The 25,415-nt window shown below is 41.0% G+C and overlaps 1 protein-coding gene across 1 annotated transcript in view; it reads right to left on the minus strand.

Moving 5' to 3' along the window:
* LOC138293482 (cytochrome P450 4B1-like) overlaps positions 1 to 25,415 on the minus strand; it is a 407,245-nt gene that overhangs the window by 174,952 nt on the left and 206,878 nt on the right. The window contains exons 7-8 of the mRNA XM_069232721.1: positions 13,392 to 13,498; positions 10,251 to 10,441 (exon numbers count right to left, since the gene is read on the minus strand). Coding sequence (XP_069088822.1) covers positions 10,251 to 10,441; positions 13,392 to 13,498 — 298 coding nt within the window. The remainder of the gene's footprint in view (positions 1 to 10,250; positions 10,442 to 13,391; positions 13,499 to 25,415) is intronic.

A 25,415-nucleotide genomic window follows, 5' to 3' on the forward strand; every position in this document is an offset into this window, starting at 1 on the left:
AACTAAATGCTGCAGCTCCTACTGGCTATGCCTTTTTTAAAGTAGACCACGTGAGTAAATGTGGCGAGGCACTGCCCTTACATATACGGAACACTTTGACATGAAATTTTATCCTACAAGGCTAAAAGACTGTGAGGCTCTTTCCTTTAAGCACAGATTAAACAACACCTTTAACAGTTTCTTGATATATAAGTCACTTTGTGCTACAGTGAACTTTCTGACCACCCTAAATTAGTTTATGCTGGCCAATGCTTACAACTGCAACTATACTATTTTAGGTGATTTTAATTTTCACCTAGAAGATCTTGACAACAAAGATACCATGCAGCTGATAGACAATCTAAACTGTTTTAATCTTAAACAATTGGTCACTGCTGAGACGCATGAGGCTGGTCACACTCTTGACAGCATTTTCTCAAGTCACCCTGACTTGAAATGTGACACTGCTATACCTCTAACCTGGTCTGATCACAAGGCTATTGGTTTTAGTCTTAAAACTCCAGTTTTGAACCCTGTAACTGCTAGAACTATGATAAGCAAAGTGTGGGCATGGAATAAAGTGGACACAAATTAACAGGAGATCTTTGGCCACTACTCAACCTCACCTAACCGATGATCCCAATACTGATACATCTAAATATGCAAACTGGATTAGTTTAGGAGTATCTGATCTGGCACCTATGAGACAAGTAAAAAGTCACAGAGCTAAACCTACAGCACCTTGGTTCTCCTCTAATCTTAGAGCACTAAAACAAAAATGTCATAGACAAGAGAGAATTTGAAGAAATGGCTACCATCCTACGGCAAAGTCTAAATACAAAGAACTATTAAAAGTTAAAAGCCTACAAAAAATGATTATTAAAGATAAATTACATACTTTATGGAGAGGATTAATTCAGCCAAAACCTCAACTAAAGAGCTGTTTAAAACTTTCAAAAAGCTTTCCTGCCCCACCTCCGCCGCTACTGTCTTATTAATCAGTCACTCTGCGACAGTCTGGCTAAGATTTCAGAAAAAAGGTTGAACTGTGTCCAACGATTTTGATACAAACATTAGTAGTCACACCTACTTTCCCATCGATGACACTCATATGCCTAATAATCAAGCGCTTAATGAGGTCCCATTGCTTACTGTTATTGCTCTCACCAAATCTAGTGCACCGTCCGATCCCTGTTCTCCAAAACTTATTCAGGAATTAGAAGAGACTGTTGCTCCCTCCCACTTTCACTTATTTGAAGAACAGGGTTATCACTACGGGCTAGTTCCCTAATGATGGAAAAAAACTACTTTTAATCCACATAAAGTGAAAAACTATCACCTCTATCTCACTCCTCCATCTGGCGGCCAAATTTTTGAAAAGCAGCTTAACATCATCCTGTCTGAATTTCTAAATAGGCACGATCTCTTAGATGAAGCTCAACATGGGTTTAGATCTCACCATAGTACTGAAACAGACTTGGGGGGTCATTCTGACCCCAGCGGGCGGCGGGAGCCGCCATATGGCAGCTCCGCGGTCGAAAGACCGCTGAGGCCTTTCTGGCTTTCCCGCTGGGCTGGCGGGCGACCGCCAGAAGGCCGCCCGCCAGCCCAGCGGGAAACCCCTCCCCACGAGGAAGCCGGCTCCGAATGGAGCCGGCGGAGTGGAGGATGTGCGACGGGTGCAGTGGCACCCGTCGCGAATTCCAGTGTCTGCAAAGCAGACACTGGAATTCAAAGTGGGGCCCTCTTACGGGGGCCCCTGCAGTGCCCATGCCATTGGCATGGGCACTGCAGGGGCCCCCAGGGGCCCCACGACACCCCTCACCGCCATCCTGTTCCTGGCGGTCGGAACCACCAGGAACAGGATGGCGGTGAGGGGGTCGGAATCCCCCATGGCGGCGCAGCTTGGGATTCCCAGGGCAGCGGAAAACCGGCGGGAGACCGCCGGTTTTCCTGGTCTGACCGCGGCCAGAATGCCCTGCGGGGCACCGCCAGCCTGTTGGCGGTGCTCCCGCATCCCCGGCCCCAGCGGTCCTTGACCGCCGGGGTCGGAATGACCCCCTTGGTGATAGCTTTGCAGGGAATCAGAACTATTATAGACAAAGGAGGGGAGGCGGCACTGATCTTGCTTGACCTGTCAGCCGATTTCAATACGGTGAATCATGACATCCTCACCGAACACTTAACAGATTTGGGGTTTGTGGCCCAGCATGTGACCTCTTGGTCTCCTATTTCTCTAACAGAGAACAGTCAGTCGGTTTTGAGGTCTATAGATCAAAATACTTCTTGTTACCTTGTGGCATAACCCAGAGCTCTTCTCTGAGCCCTACACTGTTTAATAATTCTGTTACCCCCTTAATGAAAATATTTTGGCTTTTCCACTGTACCATAAACAGATGACACACAAATTAGTGTGCCCATTCAGAACAGTTTAGAGGAGGCTGCAAGTGTTTCAATACTTGTACGTGTGAGGTGGCCAAAAGGATGAAGCTTAATTGCCTTAAGCTAAATTCTGACACAACTGAGATTCTTATCATCGGCAAAAGACACCTCGGCCCATATTTATACTTTTTTTGCGCCGCATTTGCGCCATTTTTTGACAGAAAAGTGGCGCAAACTTGCAAAATACAATTGTATGATGTAAGTTTGCACCGTTTTTGCGTCAAAACGCGGCGCAAATGCGGCGCTAAAAAAGTATAAATATGGGCCCTTGTTCTGGAACTCTTCATGGTGGCCCTCGTCCCTAGGTACACATACTTAGTCCAGCATTGAAAGTCAAGATTCTAGGGGTGATGTCTGACCCCAACCTTACTTTCAGAGATCAGGTTAGCAAAATCACCTTTTCCTGCTTTTTCATTCCGAAAATGTTAAGGAAGATTCTTCCCTTAACCCCCTTTGATCTACAAAAATCAGTTGTTATTGCACTCGTGCTCTCTTGGCTGGACCACTGCAATTATCTGTATCAGTGCCTTCATTTAGGCACACTTGCTAAACTCCAACTTTTATAGAATGCTGCTGCTCGTATTCTAAGGAATTTAGCTAAGTCACATTCTTTGTCTGAAGTGTTAGATGACCTCCTTTGGCTTCCAATAAAGAAACAGGTTGCCTTCAAAGCACTTTGTTTCACCCATAAGCCCCTCAATGGGATTGGTCCAAAACCTGTACTGAAAAGCTTCAGATGGTACACGCCTAGAAGACACCTGCGCTCCACTGTATCTAGAACTTTGGCTATACCTACCTGCAACAAAGTCTCATGGGGAGGCAGGAGCTTTGTGTACTCCACACGCGAGTTATGGGACTCACTCCCCCTGGCTCTCAGAACGCAGGCAAATTTAGCTAGTTTTAGAAAGCTTGGATGTTAACCACTCCTATTTAAGGCTGATTTGTTCAGTGCTATTACCTGACCTGATGTCAGCGCCAAGGCTTTTGCGGGCCTTCGTCATGCTTTACAAAACTATATCGATACCAACAGGGGTGTGAATGGTTTTGTCGGTATGCATAGGTGTGTGAGTGGCTGTATTGCTGTGTGAGTGGCTGTGTGAGTGGCTGTGTGAGTAGGTGTGTGGGTCTGTGAGTTGGTGTATGTGTTTTTTTAAATGGGGTCTGTATCTGCGGATCCCCCGAATTCTAATGCACTAAAAAAAAAAAAATCAGATGGGCCCCTAACAGACCCCTCTGTCAGACGCATGGGGTCATGGTACCGCTACCCTGACCCCTTCTATCACTTTAAAATTTTATTTTCCCCGGTTGGAACTGAGTCCTGATGAACAAAATGGAGGCCGCAACTGTCCTCTCAGGTTGTGACCAGCCAATCATGTCATTGCTGTTGCTGAGTGGATCGACAAATCTACCCAGATTCATGAAGGATGTGTGGCAGATCCATGTTTCTAGATATACATAAATCTTTTTACTTTAATAACTCCCAAACTACTGAACAGAGTTATACTAAATTACAAAAAGCACTCTTTCTGAACCAAGATCTAGCTTTCTGTCAAATTTTGTGTAATTCAGTTCAGTAGATTGGGCTGTAGTTGTGTCTAAAATCCCTATGGAAAATTGCATGGGAAGAACAAGGCTTTTGAAACAAATTTCTTGGTCCCTGCTTGATTAATCACCCCAACACTTCAAAGTCAGCAGCTGAAATGACTGGCACACTAGTTTAGAAAGTGTTGTGAAGATTCATCAGCACCACAGTTATTAGTAAAAGAAAAAATGCTTTCCCAATTGAAACTAGGAGCTTGATTTAGATATTGGTGGATGAGTTACTCCATCACAACTGTGGCCGATATCCCGTCCACCGAAAATCTAAAATCCCAATATATCCTATGGGATTTAGATTTTGGCAGATGGGATATCCGTCACCGCTGTGAGAGAGTAACTCATCTGTCAATGTACAAAGCATACACACTCATATATGTGTATATATATATATATATATATATATATATATATATATATATATATGTATATATATATATATATGTGTGTGTGTATATATATATGTGTGTGTATATATATATATGTATGTATATATATATATATATATATATATATGTATCCTTGTCGTGAGGTTATTTTACCATTTATACGGCAGATATTTAGCCCTGTCCTCAGGCCTCTGCCCTCTTGCTTAGTTAAATTTCACTTTTATTCCTTTGAGTATTTTAGCAAAGTTTCATTTTAGTAGAAATGTTTTTCATTTTTTTATCAGTTACCTTTCCACGCATAATTTGTTTTTCATTTCATTGCACAACATTTTCATCCTGTGCTCAACCCAAGGCTATACACGATATTTACCAGGTATTGCCGGTCCAAAGTGTACATTGTCTACCCTGCATAGAAAAATACATGTTGTCACATCAGGGCAGCTCTTAGAATAACATGTGTTATTATAAAACATCACACTGCCCACACCAGGGTAGAGGGGACAACGCAGTCAGCTTGCCATCTCATGCTGCACGTCATCTCAGTTTCTGCTGAAACCCTTTGGTTCCTCTTCATCTACGTGGGAGGACCCCCAACAGACCTTTTCTTTGCCTCTGAACACAGATATGACGCCAGGGCTACCCTGCTAGGCAGATTGCGGCTACCACTGCTACTTGCCCTCATGTATAAACTTGGTAGTGTAGGTAGGGATGTTAGACACGCTATTGTGGCAATATGGTGGGACTCTTCTTGCGTTTCACTTTCCTGTTTACTGCTGTAGTAACGCTGTGTTTCATTACCTCATATTTGCAATCCATGCCTTTTCACTTAGAACACAATTGCTTCAATAAAATATATATTGGACCAAGATCCTGCTTCTGTTTGTCTTTGCATGTATGGCACTTGTATAATTGAGAGAAAGAGGTATGGGGTGCACACCTAGGTACACAGGAAACTGGTGGTCTGTGGTCGCATTTAGAGAGGACACAACATAGAAACTGTTTAGGGTCGACAGCAGGGCTCTATGCCCTTATGAGTTTCAAAGAACATTTGAAGGGCAGCCAGGACTGCTAAAGGTGGACAATGTTTCTGCAGTAGTATATGTTAATTCACTAGGGGGAGCAAAATCTTCATACTAAAGACTAAAGGCAGAATATTTTCCTGGGAAGGCAAATGTCAGTGCAGACTGGAATTCAAGATTTATACGGGATTTCAGCGATTGGAAACTCAATCCAGATTTTTTCTAAAGACTATCCCAAGTCTGGGGCCCTCTTCAGTTAGATCTTTTCATGAGCAGACCGATGTTTCACCTGGAGAGATACTTCAGTTGGATGCCATGTCCAGGTGCTCTGGCAGTGAATGCCTTCCTCCAGAATTGGGAGGGAGCAAACGCTTATGCATTTCTGCCTTTTGAAATGTTCCCAAGAGTTCTACAGAAGGTCAGACAGGAGAGGTGCTCCCTTGTCCTGATAACTCCTTTTTGGATCTCTCATGGTTGGTTTCCTAAATTCTTGACAACTTTTACCATGGCTGGGAAGGGTTGTAAGGGGGGCAGACCTTGGCTACCATGTAAATAGCATCTAGGGTAAACTTTAGAGTATCAGCAACTTCCAGTACGGCTAACTCTGTAGAATGGCTGGGGGAAAACCAGACTGCCAAGGGTTAATAATATTGGCTTCTTCCAAATCTGCTGTCAGTTGATTATTTACAAGTTTCTCAATGATCTTGCCAATCCTTGACCGAGGAACAAACGTGATAAAACATGATGTGCACTAGTTGTATATATCAGTTTTCACCAGTGTTTACACCAAATTTCTTACAGAAACTAGGCATTGTTGAGTATTGACAGTGTGTAATGATTAGTTAATCATCCTAATAATTAATCCTAATGTCCTTCGTTGCAAATATTTGTTGTAGATTTTTCCTAGATTTAGCAAAAATAGTGAGATGTACACTACCATCTTGGTAGGTAAGATAATCCCTTTTACATGTGGTAACGGTTAATGAAATGAGGCTGTTCAAATAATATGTTATTATCTGTAACAATAATATACTCTAAATAAAATGAAGATTGCTCCTTTATATGTATAGCACTGGCTGTGCCAATATTGGGTGGAGAACATTTAATTAACTGTGAGTACAAACACCATTGCAAACTGCACATACCAGAATGCACTGGGAAGACTGATACTAGCAGACCAACGGTGTGCTCCTCATCCCCGCTGTTTACATTTCTTAATACTAGTGTTCATGACAATTACATGTTCATTAAAATAAATTACATGTGTAAGGCATTGAATATTTGAATGCATTAACTGTAATGGAATATAATTATCTTACTTTCAAAAGAAATCAAATGTGGTTGCCAAAATTAATTTATATTCATCCTATGTAATGGAAAAAATCTGAGTGCTGATGATGACTTAATCATTTATAGTATTCACCAATCCAAATATCAACAGTGCTTTGGATTATGATTTGGTCAAAGGACTTTGCCTATTGCATGTCTGACTGTGCCTTTGGAAATTTTTCCTAGTGCATAATATGTGGTTCTACAAGCGACTGATGAGGTGAGCCTCAAGACTAGGTAGCTAACTAGAGGCTTGTAAAAAGTGACTTTCATTTATTTCAATGCAAAATAGGTGAAAATATTAGACGTGATTGAACTTTGGAATCCCTTTTTCCTAATGTGTATCTGTACTTGGATTCCGTTGGGATACTGGGGATGTAATTTGTGCATAATGCTATTAGAAGGCAATGGCTTACACTTTAATAAACTTTGGGACATTTGTGGATTGTGTCAGGGTGAAAATCTCTGATGAAAAATTTAACCAGGCTGCAAATTGAAGATGCTAGGCACAGCCCCAGCACCTCAATCCATAAATTGCCATTGACAGTCATAAACACTGTTGACCATACCTTATTAATTAGTAAGCTGAGACAGATGTGCCTTGGAGACTAACATCCATCAAGTTATTGGTCTTAAATCTTAGGCCACACCTTGTCTAATGGGGTTAAATAGAGGTCATCTACTGGAAATATATTCTTCTACTTTTTACTTCTTCCTACACTCATTTCTGTTATCAGTGTTAGATTTTCAGTTCATTCATATACGAAGGACCCTCAGATTCGTCTGAAACTAGACCAGAAGAGAATTCAAATATTCTTTGACTAACTCTCTTCATGCAATTGACGGATGACAGAAACAAAACTGGTTGAAGCTGAATCATGCAAAGAGTGAAATATAGATCTTTATGAATGCAAAATCAAGAACAATCATACAGTTTACACTTTCTTGATGCTTTTTGCTTGCTTTGCAATTGCTCTAACCTAAACCTGTCTCGACTGCCTGGGTTACTGCTAGTGAACTGCCAGTATTCTTCAGGTCAGTTAAAAGACAATGTTTGAGATTTTATAGTCTATATACACTGCAAAAGATCCTATATCTGTAAGATATTAATATCATTATTTCGCATGTAAACCAAACTAATGTGCAATGCTCAAATACTATGGCTGAAACTGAATTGTGAAATGCGAGTGGGTTGGGTATTTACACGGACCCTATTGCTGTCATGGTCTTCACTTTTGTAAAACATTGCTTCATGACTTATAGTAGGAGTCATATATTGTAACACATACCACAAGGTCAAATTTGGTTGAAGATAGCACAGAGAGTGCACAGTGAGCCTGTCTATTTTATCAGTAAAATTCCTTGTTATCACACATGATCTCCATCATCTTTGACTAGCAGTTACCTTTTTGATAGATAAGGAGTTCAATGCTACTGAATATTCTTTCATTTAATATTTATTTAGGTCCAAACCTGATCTCATTCACTAATTGTTTTATGCTTTTCCATATTATGAAAGCAATTCCAGATATGCTGTGCAGATTTTCTCTTATGAGGTATTTTGAGGGATATTATAAGAGATAGAAATAAACACATTTTCTCAGTGGGTTTTCAGCGCTATTGGTATGACCTAACAGTAGTTAAAAACAAAGTAAAAAAAGGAAGATTACGGACTCAAAGCCTTTAAGAGTCAACTCGTTTTCTGTGTTCATATAAACCTGAGGTTATTGCATTGTTAGCATCCATGCTGAAAACAGTGCTCCTACCAACACTCTGACAAATGTTGGATGCAGAGACTTTCATTCCGAGTCGGCTGATAAGTATTTTATAACCTGGAGAATTATTCATGGGGAAAAGAGGAAGGTAATGGGGAAAATGTGTGACTTTTGTATGTAGAAAAAACTGCTTTAGAACATTATTTTCAATTACAAACTTAAAAACTCAGAACACAGTGTTACAGTTGCCTCTGGAACTGGCCACAAGGGGTATGATACAGAATTTTGAGTTGGTGTTTCTGTCGGGGGACTCAGAAGGTGTCAGAGAAGCACTATAGTAAATGGGCTGTTGTGTAACTCAACTGGAATTGATTAATGCCTGGTGTAAATGCATTAGCCTGCTTGGTAACTAAGCATGTTAGGGTGACAGTAATAACATGATATAAACTTGTATCTATTGCACTGAAGGGCAAAATGGTATTTCATGATGGGTCAGAAATACTGATTGCAATTTGAAACGTTGTTTCACTCATCATGCTACAATCATATCAAACTCACATTCCCTGCCTTAAATCCCCCTGTTTCAAGCATTCCTTCCATCACCTTGTTGTTTTTGCATCAAATTCCTTAGTGGCAAGCTGGTCTGTTGTGGAATTAGGAAATATTTGCCATGTTTCATGGAATGTTCATGGCACAGTGCATCACATGTCAGGTGATCATGCTGCATTTGCAAGACTATCTTGTTGAGTAATCTCATGATTTACTTACAGGCCACCCTGCACCTATATCATCGTCAATAAAGTTCCCCATCTGAATGAACTGGAAAATGGATTAGGGAATAATCCACAACTTCATATATTATACCTTCTTGTCTCTAATTTTTTATACATGTATCCCCCCTTTTTGTGCTCTAACAGTGTACTTTTACTTGAATTTACATGACTAGACAATGCAAATGTTTGCTTTATGATCCTTCCTTCAGACTCATTTTTCTCTAGCCCAAATTATTTTGTAGGTACTATTTCACCAGAAAACTAAGTTTTGGGCATCAAATCAAAGACATTGTATTTTCCAAATATTCAACCACGCTGTTAATACTGCAACAGACCCAAATCCTTAAATTAAATGCATAATGATATTAATGTATTTAGTGTAAAAAATGCCACAATAGCAATATCAGCTGTAATTATTTCCAAGAACACTTCATACATCTAACAATGAAGAGGTCAGCACCAAAGCAGGATCGTAAACATCACCAGACTGGAGAATATTAAGTACAAGAAGGAAAAAACAAGAAAGTAGACCTTATTGTTTTAAGCATCTAGCATTTGGAACAGCATACCCACAAACACCTGAACCACTCCTACCTTTCTGCATAATGAACATAAAGACGCATCTTTTCAATGAACACCATCTCCCTAATAAAAGGCTTCTAGGTTTAACCTGCCTGTCTGTAAATGATGATAATTTGCACCTTAGGCTGCGCCTACTGTTTAGCACTGTGCAGCCCTCCAGCCAGGCTTGCACTGTTTCAATTCAGCTTCATTATCACATACAAAGCTCAAACAAATGAATGTCATTTAGAAAAAGGAAACAACACTTTCCAAGCATTCAAAATCTTACTATTTGATTCAGTATTCTCTGAAACCATTTCCACCAAGAATATATAAAATGTTCATGTTATTTGACAGTTTTGGCAACACAATTTCTTGAATCTCATTATATGATCTAAGAAATCATATTTCATAGATTGTTTCAAGGCAAAATATGGAATATCTCACCATTGCACGACGTCTCGATCTCCCAGAATTTCTTTGATCTCTTCTCTACATTTCTTCTGGTGTTCTGGGTACTTTCCCATGCAGTATAAGATCCAGGAGATCCCACTGGCTGTTGTGTCATGCCCTTCAAACATAAAAGTGTCCACTTCAGCACGAATTTCTGCATCCGATAATGGATCTCCATTTTCATCCTAGTAGATAAGGTGACAGCCAATGTTATACATGTAATCACAATAGGTTTAATTTTGACATACATATATATGTGAGGTCATCAGAAACAAGACAAAGCAAAGATCCTGGACAAAGGTACCGAATTTTGGATTAATTTAAATGAATTTCTCCTTTTACCTAAACAAAAACAGGACATGCACAACACAAGTTCTGGTGTTTGTTTTTTTCTGCCAGCAGCAATAACAAATGCTTTATAAATGGATAATGATATCAAAAGCCTAGATACAAAGTGAACTATCTAGAAACATTTGATTTTTATGGAATAGAGCAAAATCTAAATAGTGTATATATTGTGATGGGTTTTGGAAAGACCTCTGGTGAGTATCCAATGTTCCAAAATCTTCTCTAATCAGGTAAACAATACTGTTCCAAATTGCAGCTACCACCCTATCATGATAGTCATGACAGGTGAATGAGTGTATGTACTATAAACAAGCTTTCTCAATTCTATTTGAGACCTCCAGCGTTGCGAGATAAGGAATCAAGCGATCAGGCGATCAGTCTAAAATTCTATTTTTGAGATTACATCCAATAGGGAAAGCATTTACCACCAACACATATGCCTATTTTGGAACTAAGTGGCATTTGTTTCAGATGATTTTACTAGACAACAACAAAGTCAAAAACAAATACACCAAATTATCCAAGTCTTTTGACTAATCCATTGATCAGCCAAGTCTCTTGAATAATCCACAAGTTTATTCATAACATAAAAAGTTCAATTAATTTCATCTAATCACTACCATCACAATTATGCCTACGTTTTTACTACTGTAGAGCCTAGAAAATGTTTTTCTAACTCATTAAAATATTTCACTACAACACAATCAAAACACTAAAATGTCTTTCCATTTACAGACATTTTCACAAATCCAATCCACAATGAAAATAAAGTGTTTATTTCTACATTCAAAAACTAGCTATGCCTGTTTTTTAGTGCAAAATACTAACAGCTACTAGGTTAATTTCTTCTCAAAACTGCTATTAATTTTGATTTTGTGAAAAATCAACAAATAGACATTAAGGGCCATATTTATACTTTTCGACGCACAACTGCGCCAACGCAGTTGTGCGTCAAAAAATCTAACGCCGGCTAACGCCATTCTGAAGCGCCATGCGGGCGCCGTATTTATTCAATGTCGTTAGCCGGCGTTAGCCGGCGGCGCTTCCTGGTGTGCGTCAAAAAAAATGACGTACACCAGGCAGCGCCGGCGTAGGGGAATATGGAGCTTGGGCGCCAAAAAATGGGGCAAGTCAGGCTGAGGAAATATTATCGCCTCAACCCGATTTGCGCCATTTTTTTCGACTCCCAACCCCCATTGAAATGACTCCTGTCTTAGCAAAGACAGGAGTCATGCCCCCTTGCCCAATGGCCATGCCCAGGGGACTTCTGTCCCCTGGGCATGGGCATTGGGCATAGTGGCATGTAGGGGGGCACAAATCAGGCCCCCCTATGCCACAAAAAAATAATAATAATAATACTTACCTGAACTTACCTTATGTTCCCTGGGATGGGTCCCTCCATCCTTAGGCGTCCTCCTGGGGTGGGCAAGGGTGACAGGGGGGGTCCCTGGGGGCATGGTAGGGCACCTCTGGGCTCCTTCCGAGCCCACAGGTCCCTTAACGCCTGCCCTGACCAGGCGCTAAAAAAAGACGCAAAAGCGTCTGACGTCATTTTTTTTTACCCGCCCACTCCCGGGCGACATTTTTGCCCGGGAGTGTAAATACGGCGCACATGCCTCGGAGTCACTTTTTTAGACGGGAACGCCTACCTTGCATATCATTAACGCAAAGTAGGTGTCCACGCTAAAAAATGACGCAAACTCCATGGACTTTGGCGCTACACGCGTCTAACGCCAAAGTATAAATATGGAGTTAGTTTTGCGTCGGAATTGCGTCAAAAAAAACAACGCAATTCCGGCGCAAACGGAGTATAAATATGCCCCTAAATACTAAAATTCAGATGAAATTTGCTAGCAACTGACCCAATTAACAGTCTGGACAAAATTATTTTTGTCTGCAGCCTAACTAAAGAATGTTGAAAGCATTTATGTGAGGTGTGTGTTTGTTGCTTACACTAAGAATAAATATGCTGACAAGGATTCATGGACTTCAGTTCCACTGTTGTACAAGTGAACAGTTGCCATGAGCACTATTTACAAATTATTATGTTTAGGCTGCAGTTATATTGTAACATTCAAGAAACACAGCAATTATATTGTAACATTCAGGCAATTATATTGTGACATTCAAGAAACACACAGGTGACAAACATGAATTTCCTTATAATAACTTGGTATTTGGCAGATTAAAATACTGACCGTTGTCAACAGATACAAATGAATACATATCCTTTCCTCAAAACATAATCTGATACAGAATAAAAACATTGGCATTTAAATATATGTCTTTTATTTTCACATATTCCTGATTTGGAGTAGATTTTTGTGTCATTGGTGGGTAACGGGTTTTGGCAGTAGCCAGGGAATTTTCTGTGTGTTTGTTCAAACAAATTTGTACTCACTAATGTAAAAATGTCAAGGCCAATATCACAGTTTTATGCACTAAACTAAATATTTCTGGTTCGATTTCAAGTGCTTCTTTGCAAAATTTTATTAAGTTATTTTCTAATCGCTCTCTAGCAAATCACTACAGGTGCATTTCTTTTGACATGGAGCAGTACAGGAAAACATTCCTTGGGCACTGAGCAGAGTTACAAAAACAAATTGAGCACCATTACTTCAAGTCATGACAGAAAAAGGAGTAACACTTTGATGTTCTTATGAGTGGGTCTGAGGGGGGAGGAGAGAGAAATAGAGAGAAAGCATCTAAACAATTTAAATTCATATCATGCCTTAACATGAAAGACTTGGATTCATGCAGCCTACCAGGAATTCCTCTAAACCTTACCCGAGAACACAGAAGAATATCTAAAAAGTCCAGATGCCTTTTTTGTTGTATCTTCTCTAGCTCCTGCTCATTCTTCAGGGATTCTTTCCTTATTTTGATCACTTTATCTGGGCAAGAATAAATTAGAAGAAGCAGTTTGAAAAACGATATTACCAATTCCAAACTAGTCTTAGGAATTCAAAATAATGATATTGAGACAAAATAAATTTGATTAAACAAAGTACTTTTATCTCTACAGTTTGCTTCTGATATTTGTTTTGATCTATACTGTGATGTGGCACAACAGGAAGTAGAAAACTAAGAACAGACAGGATTACAGATGTAAAAGGCTGTAGGGCTTATCTCATGCAAAGTTCATAATAATGACCTTGCAATGTACTTACACTGGGTTTAGTGGAGGGTTTAAATGTTAGTCTCCCTCAAGCATATATACTTCTCTTTCACTTATAGACTTTACCAAAAAAAACAATATTTCTATAAAAAGTAATCGAAATGGGAACATTTTTATGGGACAATTCACAAAGCCATAGACGTAGACACACAAAGTATGCAATGCTTGAATTCATTCTATGAATGACACCAAATTTGCTAGATTTGCATGAACATACCTGCAGAACTTGTGGAAAGTATACACTTTATAACATTTGTTTTTTTGCATTGGTAATCAAGTCACAAAACTGACTTCAACCCATTTTGTTTGCCCTGTGTGTGTATAATTTAAAAAATGCTAACAGGCATAAGGCAACATATACCCCAGAGGCTAACCAAAGTGCACTTAAAGAGACTGCCTTAAGCTCTTTGGTGGTTTAAATTGTGTTTGGAAAGTGTATGCACCACTTGTTTTTGGCTAGAAAAAGAGACTGGTTTAAGTGAGGGAAAAGCAATATTGTTAGTGGCCCTAAATTTGGGCCTCACCTGCATGGTTGAACAGGAACTACAAAGTATGTACTGAGCCTGTCTGTATCTAAGGAGATTTGACTTCAGTGGCACGTCCCTGCCTCCCCTGCACACCAGCCTGTGCTTTACTGATTGGCCCTCAAACTTCCAAGCGGGCTGAGTCTTCCCTTCACATCTGCATAGGCCCTCAAGTTTGTGGAGAGAATCACAAGGCAGTCACCTCCACTTTGAAGCCCTGCTTCTCTGTGTCCTAAACAGTCCAGTGAGCAAAGAAAAAGAAGGGGACAAGAACACAGTCTCTGTGCCGTGTACTTGGAAACTTTAAAATTGCTTTTTCTTTTACCCATGACTGTTTAAAATTATCGCTTGTTTTGCGTTTAACTTGTACTTTTAAAACTGTTGTTTTCTTCCACCTATCACTGTTTAAATTACTCTCTTGGTCTTCCCCTATGCTGTGCTAAGGTTTCTGGAAGGCAATCCACGCCCGCTAACCCCACCTTTTTACATGATAAAAATATAAAATATACCCCATAGAGACTGCTTAATCTTGTTGGTGGTTTAAATTGTGTTTGAAAATTGTATCAAGCATGCGTGAAAAGCAATATTTTTAGTGGCTTTAGATTTGGGCCCTACCTGCAGCATTGAAAAGGAACTGCAAAGTGTGGATTGAGCCTGTCTGTATCCATGGGGATTCTGACTTCCAGAGCACCTCCTAGCCCTACCCGCACACCAGTTTGTTTTGAAGGTCACATGCCCCTCACATAAGTTTATTACTGGTTATTGCATCTGACTGGCTCCATGCGGAAGGGTTTCTATAGGACCTAGGGCTTAAGTTTAGAGTTCTGATTGGCTGATAGGTCCATGGTTCTGATTGGTTCCCAGGGCCTGAGTTTCCATTTGACTTGGGGCATAATGTTTGGGTTTTGATTGATCTTAGGGCTCCGGGCGTCCTGGCTAAGGGCGAAGAGGACAAGGTCAGTTTTCTGTCTGACCTGTTCAGGCCAGATCTGGTCTAGGCCAGAAATGCAGAAATCCATTTTATCATTATTTACCATTAACCAGCCACCACCTTAACACATCCACAAACATAACAACACACTCCCAGCAAATGCACACTACTCACTTACAATCAACAAACCCTTTTCACACTTCAATGGCTTAAAAAACACAACATAACCACCAAAAGCACATCTATACATCCTTCTTCCCCAACTGTCACACAATGGCCCCTTCACTCGCACACAAAACACCACTCTGTTCTACACCATTATCAAATATACACTTCATCAACACAACACAAGTCCACACTGACCTTAATCCCTACAAACATGCACTTTCTTGTCATACTAAACATCAGCTCTACCTTGTATTTACTCCTAGTAGACCCCTTTAAATCACCACCAAACCTATACTCAACCCCCTCTCATATCAACCACCAACATCCTCCTCTTTCTACCAGAAACCCACAACCAAACAATCCCTACACTCCACTCCCCCACACACATATTACCTCTTCCAGCTACTAAATCTAACACTAACACTCATAATCACTCTCTCCATCCCCTTTCACACACCACATACGCTCTCATCCAATGCATATTGCTACTTCCTTTACCACTCAATTTCCAGCCACCAACATTACTTTACATTCAAATCATTCACAGCAATTCACTACATCACTAGCTCATCTCACTACTCCACAAAAACAAAACATCATACAAACACAAGCACATCAAAATATCACGCACACACTTCATTAATATTCCATTGAAAAATAGAAACACCCATTCCCATCCTCATGGCTTCTCAAATAATACAGATTCTAAATCAGCTGTACTCCTAAATGTTCTATCTTCTAACACCTACTGCAAACACCCCAACACATTAACACTCATTCACCTGCCTCTCGTCCATTGCACAATTTAGAACCTTAAACACGACCCACATGCCCCACCACCACCCCTAAATCATGCACCTTACAATCTAAAAAGAAGCAAACAAAATAAACATGCCACTCTTCACAAGTTTACATCTCCATGTCTATTACACAACAAAGCTACTCTACAAAAACAACACAGCTCACCAACTCATTCTCAACCATCATCTCCCTCTAATGCTCTACTCTATGTCTCATCTTATACCTCTCTCACAATATTCTGTACCTCCACTCTCTGACCCATCCCAAACCTCATTCTATTACTATGATCTCTGCAAGATCTGTTCTTGACTCTACCCTCCTCCTCTATCCCTCACTGACTTACCCCTGACCTCATTCTACTACAATGATTTACCATTTAACCCTTTTCTAGATCTTCCATTCTCTATCCCTCCTTGACACACCCGGAACCTCTTTTTACTGCTATGATCTCCAAAGGAACCGTTCCAAGTCTTTACCCTCCTCTACCCCCTCCTTTGACTCATCCCAAACCTCATCTACCTAATGTGATTTCTAAAATAACACTATCCTGACCCTTCCCTCCTCTATCCCTACTTTATTCTATTCAATCAAACTAACAGACTTACATGTCCGCGTCTCAAATTAACAGCTTCTAGTTCCCGATACTAATCCACCACTAATCCTTAGTTTTACAGGTTAGCGTGATACTCACTGAAAAGTGCTTCAACACCTTGTCAGGTGTAGTAAACACTCTATAAATACAACATACAATTATAATTACATTATGTATGCCTACAGTTACAAAAATCGTGAAATTATTGTTTGAAGTTGTACAAGATTTAGCTATGAAAATATTTAGGTATACATACAAGATTTAGCTGTGAAAATACTTTGGTATGAGTTCAACCCTTTCTTATTTACATTCTTTAACTTTTAGATTGACAGATGCGTTTCCACCAACGTGCATCACTACTTAAGACAAATGTATTTTTGTGTTGTGAGAAGCACATTACATGAGATATGTGATTCTCTAGTAGTTAGTAAATGCCTAAAAGTGTAATAAGTGGTGGTTTAGATATAATTCAGAATTGCAGTTCCCTGGCCGCTTTTCAGACAATTCGATGGGTAAACAAACATTTTCAAAATGTACTTATACATGCAAAATGCTTGCATAGCTTGCATATATAATACATATGCCACATGTTTGGGCTCACATTAAGGCTATGCCCACTTTAATGAACTAAATATGCTACATGCATATATGCATTTTCTCACTTATGTATTATGCTAAGATAGAACAGCTAAGAATCTATTGTGCTTGGGAGACAACTGGTCTAAATGCAAATAAATCCAAAGCAATAAAAAACAAGCATTTTCACTGCAATAGGTCTCAGAATTGTGACAGTTAGAGCTATTGGCGTTGTGAATGACAATGTCTTTTACCTATGTGTTTTGTAAGCAAGGTGCCACAGCAACCCTGCCCGGCATGTCGCTGCAGGAGACAGGACACAACAAGGCTGCCATCTTGGGAGTATTTTTGCATCATTCCTACAGACTGGCTGTGATACCCCAGAGATGCAACCCTTCTAGTGTGTTTACCTAACCTTGTATAGCACCAAACAAGCCACAAAGAGGCACCTTTGTGGCATTTAACCCAGAGAATGAGGAGGTTAAGAGTTAAGAGAAAAGAAAAGGGGACAGCCATATATTTCTGTGTGTTACACTTTCAAAGGAGTTATTCCTCTACACTGGCAATACCAACCTAACTTTAAAAAACATTGACTGTATACAAAGAGAATAACAGAAAAGGCAGCTTAACTGAACAGGCGGCTTCAAATGTGTGCAGACTGGTGAAACATAGCTTCAGTGATAGACAGGATAGGTTCCAGAAGTGCGACATCTGTGATCTTAGGTCAGTGTTTTAAATGGAAAACCAGAAGGGCAGGTACTTTGTATTAATTTAGAGCACTGCCTTGGATTAATAGCCTCATGACAGCCCTCAGCTCAGGAATGGACTCTGTATAACAGATATGTGTACCTGAATCTCCTGGGCCTTGACAGGGCCTTTTCGGTGCAAACATTTGTGTACTTGCTGATGGCTATGAAGTGGGAATTATCTCTTTTGGGGTGGCTACTCAAAGTTTGAAGTCTTAGCCTTGCCATCTGGATCACACAGAGTAGAGCGGGAAGCCTGTGTTTGGACGATAAAGTGTTTTTTGGCATAGACCAGTGGTGCTAGTGAGGCTCATACATGGCTGGTTCATTGGCATTTCAATCCAACGTAGGTCCAGAACCATGCCAGAGTTTCTTGATACCCATATAATAAAAATGACATAAAAATAATTTATATGGAACTTAGTTACACAGTGGTTACCCTGGAAGCCTGGCATGGATCCTGCCTTCCCAGTCCTTCAATGGACATGCGTCTTCTATAATGACATGCAAAAAAGTGTTTTAATACCCTCAACGTATACCCAGAGGTGGCTGGTGACATTTGAAAGTGGTAGGGTGTAAAAGTTGGGTATGACTTTTATGTAGCGAGTGAAGCGAGCAAGCCTAATGGACATACGTGTGGTTCAGGGTGGGTCCTCCCAAGAAAAAAATGAAATAAAATGGACAAATGGTGCATTTGAAATCAAATGAATTTAGTGAGAAAGCAAGGTTTATAAAGCAGTGAAAATGTATAGCCTTAAAATATAAAACACATGAAAAACTGCCCCATATCTTCCTGCAATAATAGGTTCAACAGTTATTTTAATGTGCAAATTGTACAAGGTGACAACTTCAGGCCCTTAAAAGTGTGTGCTTGTGCATTGTGTTTTGCCTGCATGCGGCATCAACTTTGGAAGAAAATGCTCTAATCGGGCATCAGGAAGCACCCACAGCTGCTGGCTGCAATCAGTCATACAGAAATATGTGCAGACAGGTCTTTAAGTGGGATGAAAAAATAGGGGCTCTCTAAAAGGGACATGTAGAATACATTTCTGTTATTCCCTGTGTGCCACCAACCTGTATTTTGGTTTCTCTCTGAGACGTTATTGCATCCAAAAATATAACAGAACTGACATACACCTAAAACTTGTCAGTCCTATTGACTTTGTCAATGGTTGTTATTTGTTTAAGATCAATAAGTAACAACAATGATTTCTTATAAGTAGTTAACATTGGAAATGTTTCAATTCTGAAATTGTGAGACTATGAATTAAATATTATTCAGGCCTGTGGAAGGGGTAGGGCCTCCAATTATGTGAGCTTTCTGTTAGATATGTAAGCCCTTTTTCTCTGCACATCCCATCCATCCACACGTTTTCGATCTCCTCTCTTTCCTTTTCAGCACCCTCTTTTCACTGTTGCCTGAATGCACCTCCTCGCATCTCCCTCATGTTACCATTTTAAACATACACTGCACTCATATAGATTTGAGAACTTTATTTCCTTTTGCTTTTGCCTTCTAAATATTTTGACCCCTTTGCACAACCTTCACACACATTTACACTGAATTTCAACTGTAGCTGGAATACATGACCATTGTTCTGAATGCTCTGCAGAGGCATCAACACGGGCACTTTGCTTTGCCTTCAGCCGCAAAATTCTCAATCAAAGCCCCTCATAAACACCTGGCACAAGTCAAAATATGCACTATGCAAGAGTATTAAAATGCACGAAAAGAACTACAGAAAAAGAGCATGACAAAACCGCTAACTATCTTGGCAAATGCAACATTTTCCAAGAGAAAAAAGAGAGGAATGAAATCGCTGACACAAGTTACGTTAACATTTTTAACATTTATTGTCCGCAAATCAATCCATGTTTTTGCTATTAATTTTAATGGCATGAAGATAGGGCCAGTTTTAACCTATACAGCAGATAAATGCCTTTACTGCAAGCACATATTTCTTGCTTTGAGCTTGACTCGGATATGTGGATAAACTTTGCAGGGGAAATCAGAACCCTGCTCATCTTTTGGAACAACTTAGCGGAGGAACAAATATAGCCATCCACTTCTGAAGGGGCCATCGATCTGCAGCCAGGGACAGGGGTGTTAAAATGGGGGCGGTTCCGGTGACAAGGGGTCACAGCACAATATAAATAACCCAAGATTAGCATTATAACACTTACCATTAGTGAGGACAAGGCACTAAACCAGACGTGCTTGCATTCACTCCTAATGCGTGATAAATGGGGGAGGGTGGGATTGATGCCTGTGAATGACAGAGGCCTGCCCTCACACAGGGATGAAGACTCCAACACCAGAAACCATGAAGTTAAAAACGTCTCTGGCCTATAGTGGATACCACTGTAGACCACAATGGAAATGAAGGGCTTGAGAAAGCTAAGCTCTGCGTCATGCTTCACAGTGCAGAAAAGTTGATTTACTGCCTAGCTTCCATTTCCTACTTCAAAGCTAGGCGGGGCAGGCACCCAGGGACAGACAGCCCAGAGTTAAATACATGAGTTTGTTTAAAAATACAATTGTATGTCTAAACAAATGGATCTATTTAATATTTTTTTAATGATTCTGTAACTGAGACATTATTTACTACTGTCTGTAACAACAGTAAGGCCCTCATCTTGACTTTGGTGGTCAATTTGCTTGCCCGCCAAAGCCAAACCCGCAACAAGACCGCCAGTGCTGGCGGTCTGCCGACCACTTTACTACGAGTGCTGGCAGCCGTCCGCCATCTTTGAGGTACAAAGTCACCAGCAGTTATGCTGCCGGTCGGCGGTGCAGAGGCGGGTGCATTGCCATCAGCGCCACAGCAGCAGGACTCCGTCTGCCGTATTACGAGCCGTAATACGAGCCGTAATACGGCTTGGCAGAGTCCGGATGGCGTGGCGCTGCTGGCGATGCTAGACAGCCAGGACCAATCCTCTCCCGGCTGGCCTCCTTGACAGAGAAGGTAAGTGGGTGTCCGAAAGGGGGGGAAGTGGGAGAGAGTGCCTGTGTGTGTGGGTGCGTGTGTGCATTTCTGCGGAGGGGGGTGGTGAATGTGTGCGTGCATGCAAATGAATGTGAATGTGTGTGTGCGTGTATGTGCGCGTGTATGGGGGTGTCTTTGTGGATGAATGTGAGTGAGTGGGGGTGTCCGTGTTGATGAATCTGAGTGAGTGGGGGTGTCTGTGTGTGTGAGTGTGAGTGTCTGAGTGCATGTATGCGTATGCTGAATGGGTGTGTATGTGAGTGCATGCAGGTGTGAAGGGGGGTATTTGTGAGTGTGTGTACGGGTGGGGGGGATATGTGGGGACATGTGTGCATGTGTGTGCCGGCAAGAGAAATGAAGATTTGTGTCGCCAGGAGCATGACTGTGAGGGTTTTCGTGGCGGGGTGACCGCTATGGAAAGCCTGGCGGTTTGCAGCCTTGTAATCTGGCCAACAGGCTGAGCTTGCCGCTGGGTTGGAGGTGCTCAAAGCCAGCCACGGCGGCACGACCGCACCGGCAGATCAGGCAGGGTTATGGAGGCTTGGCGTCTGCCAAGCCCCACAACTCTTAATGTGGTGGTCCTTACCGCCGGCTCCGCGGCAGAAGGACTGCCACAGCGAGGCTGGTGGTCTCATGACCATCAGCCTCGTAATGAGGGCCTAAGTCTCTAAACATTTCCAGGCTGAGAATGTTTGTGAGTAGTTACCAATTCATACATTTGTCAGTGTGCACAAACTCTCTATGGCATCCCCACTGTGGAATGCACACTCCACACCCATGAGAGCAGATTTATTCCAACCTAATGTTACATAATACAGGTGTTATATTATGTGTGTGTAAATTAAGTTACAAGCTCAAGTTCATATTTCACTTTTGTGAATCAAGCCATTTACACAAGTAAGTTGAACCTATACAGGCAAATGACTGTGAATCAGACAATGATTGTTATAGGGCACATAAGCCCAACTTCCTGCTTCCCAGGAAATCATTTGACAATTAAATCTCATGGTGCCCAATTAGATGTTGGGAAAAGGTTTGCATTCAAAATATACCTGTAAACCTGGATGTGGACATTGATCCAGTCAAGGGTGGGCACTGTCCATGTCACTGTCGTCGCACTAGATACTGCAGTATTGGTGCCTTGTGTTATATCACACTGATACTTGGTCCCCTTTCCAGTTTTGACACAGTTTGGTTTTGTGGAACAGCCGTAACTCAGAAATCACACAGACCCTGTCCAGCTGGCAAGTAGCTGTATGTGAACTCATATTGAATACAATACTCTGAGACAAGGTGAGGCATATTCCTCTTCATCATTTTTAGCTTGTCTGTGCCATTACAGGCTGGCATAAACCATGTGAGAATTAATTTGGCCAAGTCATTCAATGGCTTGGTTAGACCATATACCCTCTGGAGGGGAACTTCTGCATTCCCAAATGTAACAAATATAAAACATACAGCACTAGTGTACTTCTTGTGTATAGTCGTAGCACACACAATGAGAATAAGCTAGGACAGTCATGTCCCTCTCAGGCAGTGACTCAGCTCTGACCTCTCTTAAAGTCAAAGAAGAAGTCCAGAAATAGTCTGGTCACGTGATAGGAATATTTGTGTGTATTGAAGATGTTGTGAACCACTGCTCTGGACCAGATCAATGTTGTGTTGATACTGAGAGTGGATGTATCCAAATTTGTGAAACATAAATAGATGTTGCACCAGCCACAAATTCTCACTGCCTCACAAGTCAATAATAACAATCATGTTTTACTTTGGCGAAAATATTAACTCCTGTCTTGGAAACCCAGAGTGCATCATGTATACATAGTGCTGTCGTAAAGATGTATTCCTCTTCCTAACCCCATCACACAACTAATGCAATAACAATAATAATAAAAATAAAACAATCATTTATGTAGCCCACATTAAGCATGCAGTGTTTCCTCTTGGCGCATGTTAGTAAGAGGAAGGGCTACTGGAATTATGCAGTTCTGTGACTGGCATATTCTGCAGAGAGGCAGATCCTTTGCAGAGGTCATCTGGGAACATTTTATTTGCTGACATGCATAAAACTGGTACTAATAAGGAGAAATCTTTGCTCATATTGTAATAATGTGCAAAGAATGTGCAGCATTAAGCAGCATAATGTGTACTTTCTAGCCATATAATTCAGGCACCTCTGCCTTTTGCCCGCCATTTGCTGCATAATACCAGTTGCCCTGATATTAGGTGATCTGAAGAGAAGACACAGATGCACAGCACATAAAACAGACAAATACACATGCTGAAGCATTTATTACCATGTAAATCAGAACAGAGGTAGGTGATCAGTCATACATGTGGCATTGTCCCACCTCATTCCCGGAGTAGCTTCTCCTGTTTCCAGCTGACATACAAAATCCTGAGGAACTACATGGCATCACACACAAAACCATGACAAGACATGAATCAAGGACAAGGAAAGGACCAAGAGACAGATGCAAGATGAAACACATATATTATCTTCCCACTGTTTGTTTTGCACACTTCTGCTTTCTGTATGGCATCACCTGAAGCTGTGGTGCCCCTTCCGCTGGGTTCTGATATTTCTCACTAACTGGGACAGTGGTGGTCTGGGCTCAGTGTGTTAGTTCAGTGACGGCCGGTCTCTTCCATGCAGTGATGCTGTGATATATCATTCAAAGGCTCAGGTGGCATCACCCTGGATGGTGAAAGGCCAAGCTAGACCCTCTGGGAATCAAACATTTAATCCTTGCTGCCACTGAGGTCTTTATTCAGGATACATTAGGCCTGTGAGCTACTTTAGCCCATAGTCAGGCTAGCTTCACTTAAATGCCGGGACCTTAAATTTCAAATATTTTAATGTAAACAAAATGTGCTATGCAATTATGTAAAAAAAACACTTGATGTACACTATTTCAATTGTATGAGGGTCTTTGCACCATGGCCCTTTGCAAGATATATTGAAATAACCTATTAATGTTGTGCCAGCGACAAATCTGGGCTCGTCGTAGCGTCTATTTATAGTCTTTCTTTGTTGTCTTATAGAAAAAAAGACTTCAGTCTCAACAACACATTTGAGTTGCATAAGTACAAACAGTGGTCTTGTTGTCCACAGTTTGTGAAACAACAGTTCTCCTGTTTAAAATGTCTCCTGCCCATAGAGTCTTTACTGTTACTGTCCAGGATTGACTTTGAGATGTAGTCCTTGGGGTGTGTACCCATATAAACAAACACACGTATATGCCTATAGACACAGGGAGATGTGGTAAAGCACTGAGAGGAATACCAGTAGAAGCAGTGATGAGAAAAAGGCCACTTGATAGGATAAGAAAGATATTTTCTTGACACTGATTTTCCATGTACTTGGTAACCACAGCAATCAGAAATAATGCATAGAATTTACATCAAATGATGCATGGGAACTTATTGGAGTAGTTACATAAAGCCTGGGTTTGAAAGAGCAGAGAGCAGGTAAAACATTACTGGACTGTGACAGCCAATGCGTGGATAATTATACACAGGAGTCCAGAGGGTGATGCGGAAGCACTCTGCACCTGTGAGAGCGACTGTGGGGGGTATTCAATGTGGGGTCTCCTCCTATTCAAGCACTGTTTTAGACAGCGCTTCCAGAAGTGGTATCTGCAAGGTCGCAGTAGCTGTAAGGGGCAGTCATCAAAGCCATGACACCAGTTCATGCTGAGAGCAGAAAGTGATGGAGTTTGCTTTACTTTTGTGCCCTATGATACACTGCTCCTCTCACTATGGCACCATTGGGTTAACCTCTTTGCGCTACAGGGTTAGGAAAATGGCTGTTTCCACTAACTGAACTCAATTTGAAGAGGCCCAATTTACATCCAAAGGCTAGATGTTTTTTGCAATCAAGCTTGAGGCAGTGAAGTGCTTGAGTCTGGAGTCATGAATCCTTTTCAACTATTTTGGAGACAACACCTTTCGCCATCTTACCTATGTGCTTGGTTGGTGACTTCTGTATGTGCTATTGCCTAGTGTTAAGCTCTACTCAAGTTGGTTGGTAATGTACCCACTGCAAAGGTCTTCACAGAACGAGAATGTCACAGATTAAAATCCTGACAGCCATATAATTCCAGTGGCCCTGCATATAAATAAAGCACATCCATGTACCTTCTTCCTCTATCTGCAGCAAAAAATGAAAATGCTGACACTTAACATCCTAATTTAAATCAAATACTACTTTCATCACCTCACCATCAGAGTCGCTGGCTGGCTAACACAATTCTCCCAAAAAAGACACAAGACAGCCACAGAGGAATAACGAGAGAAATAAACTAG

Source organism: Pleurodeles waltl, chromosome 4_2 (assembly GCF_031143425.1).
Source record: "Pleurodeles waltl isolate 20211129_DDA chromosome 4_2, aPleWal1.hap1.20221129, whole genome shotgun sequence".
Taxonomy (NCBI): domain Eukaryota; kingdom Metazoa; phylum Chordata; class Amphibia; order Caudata; family Salamandridae; genus Pleurodeles; species Pleurodeles waltl.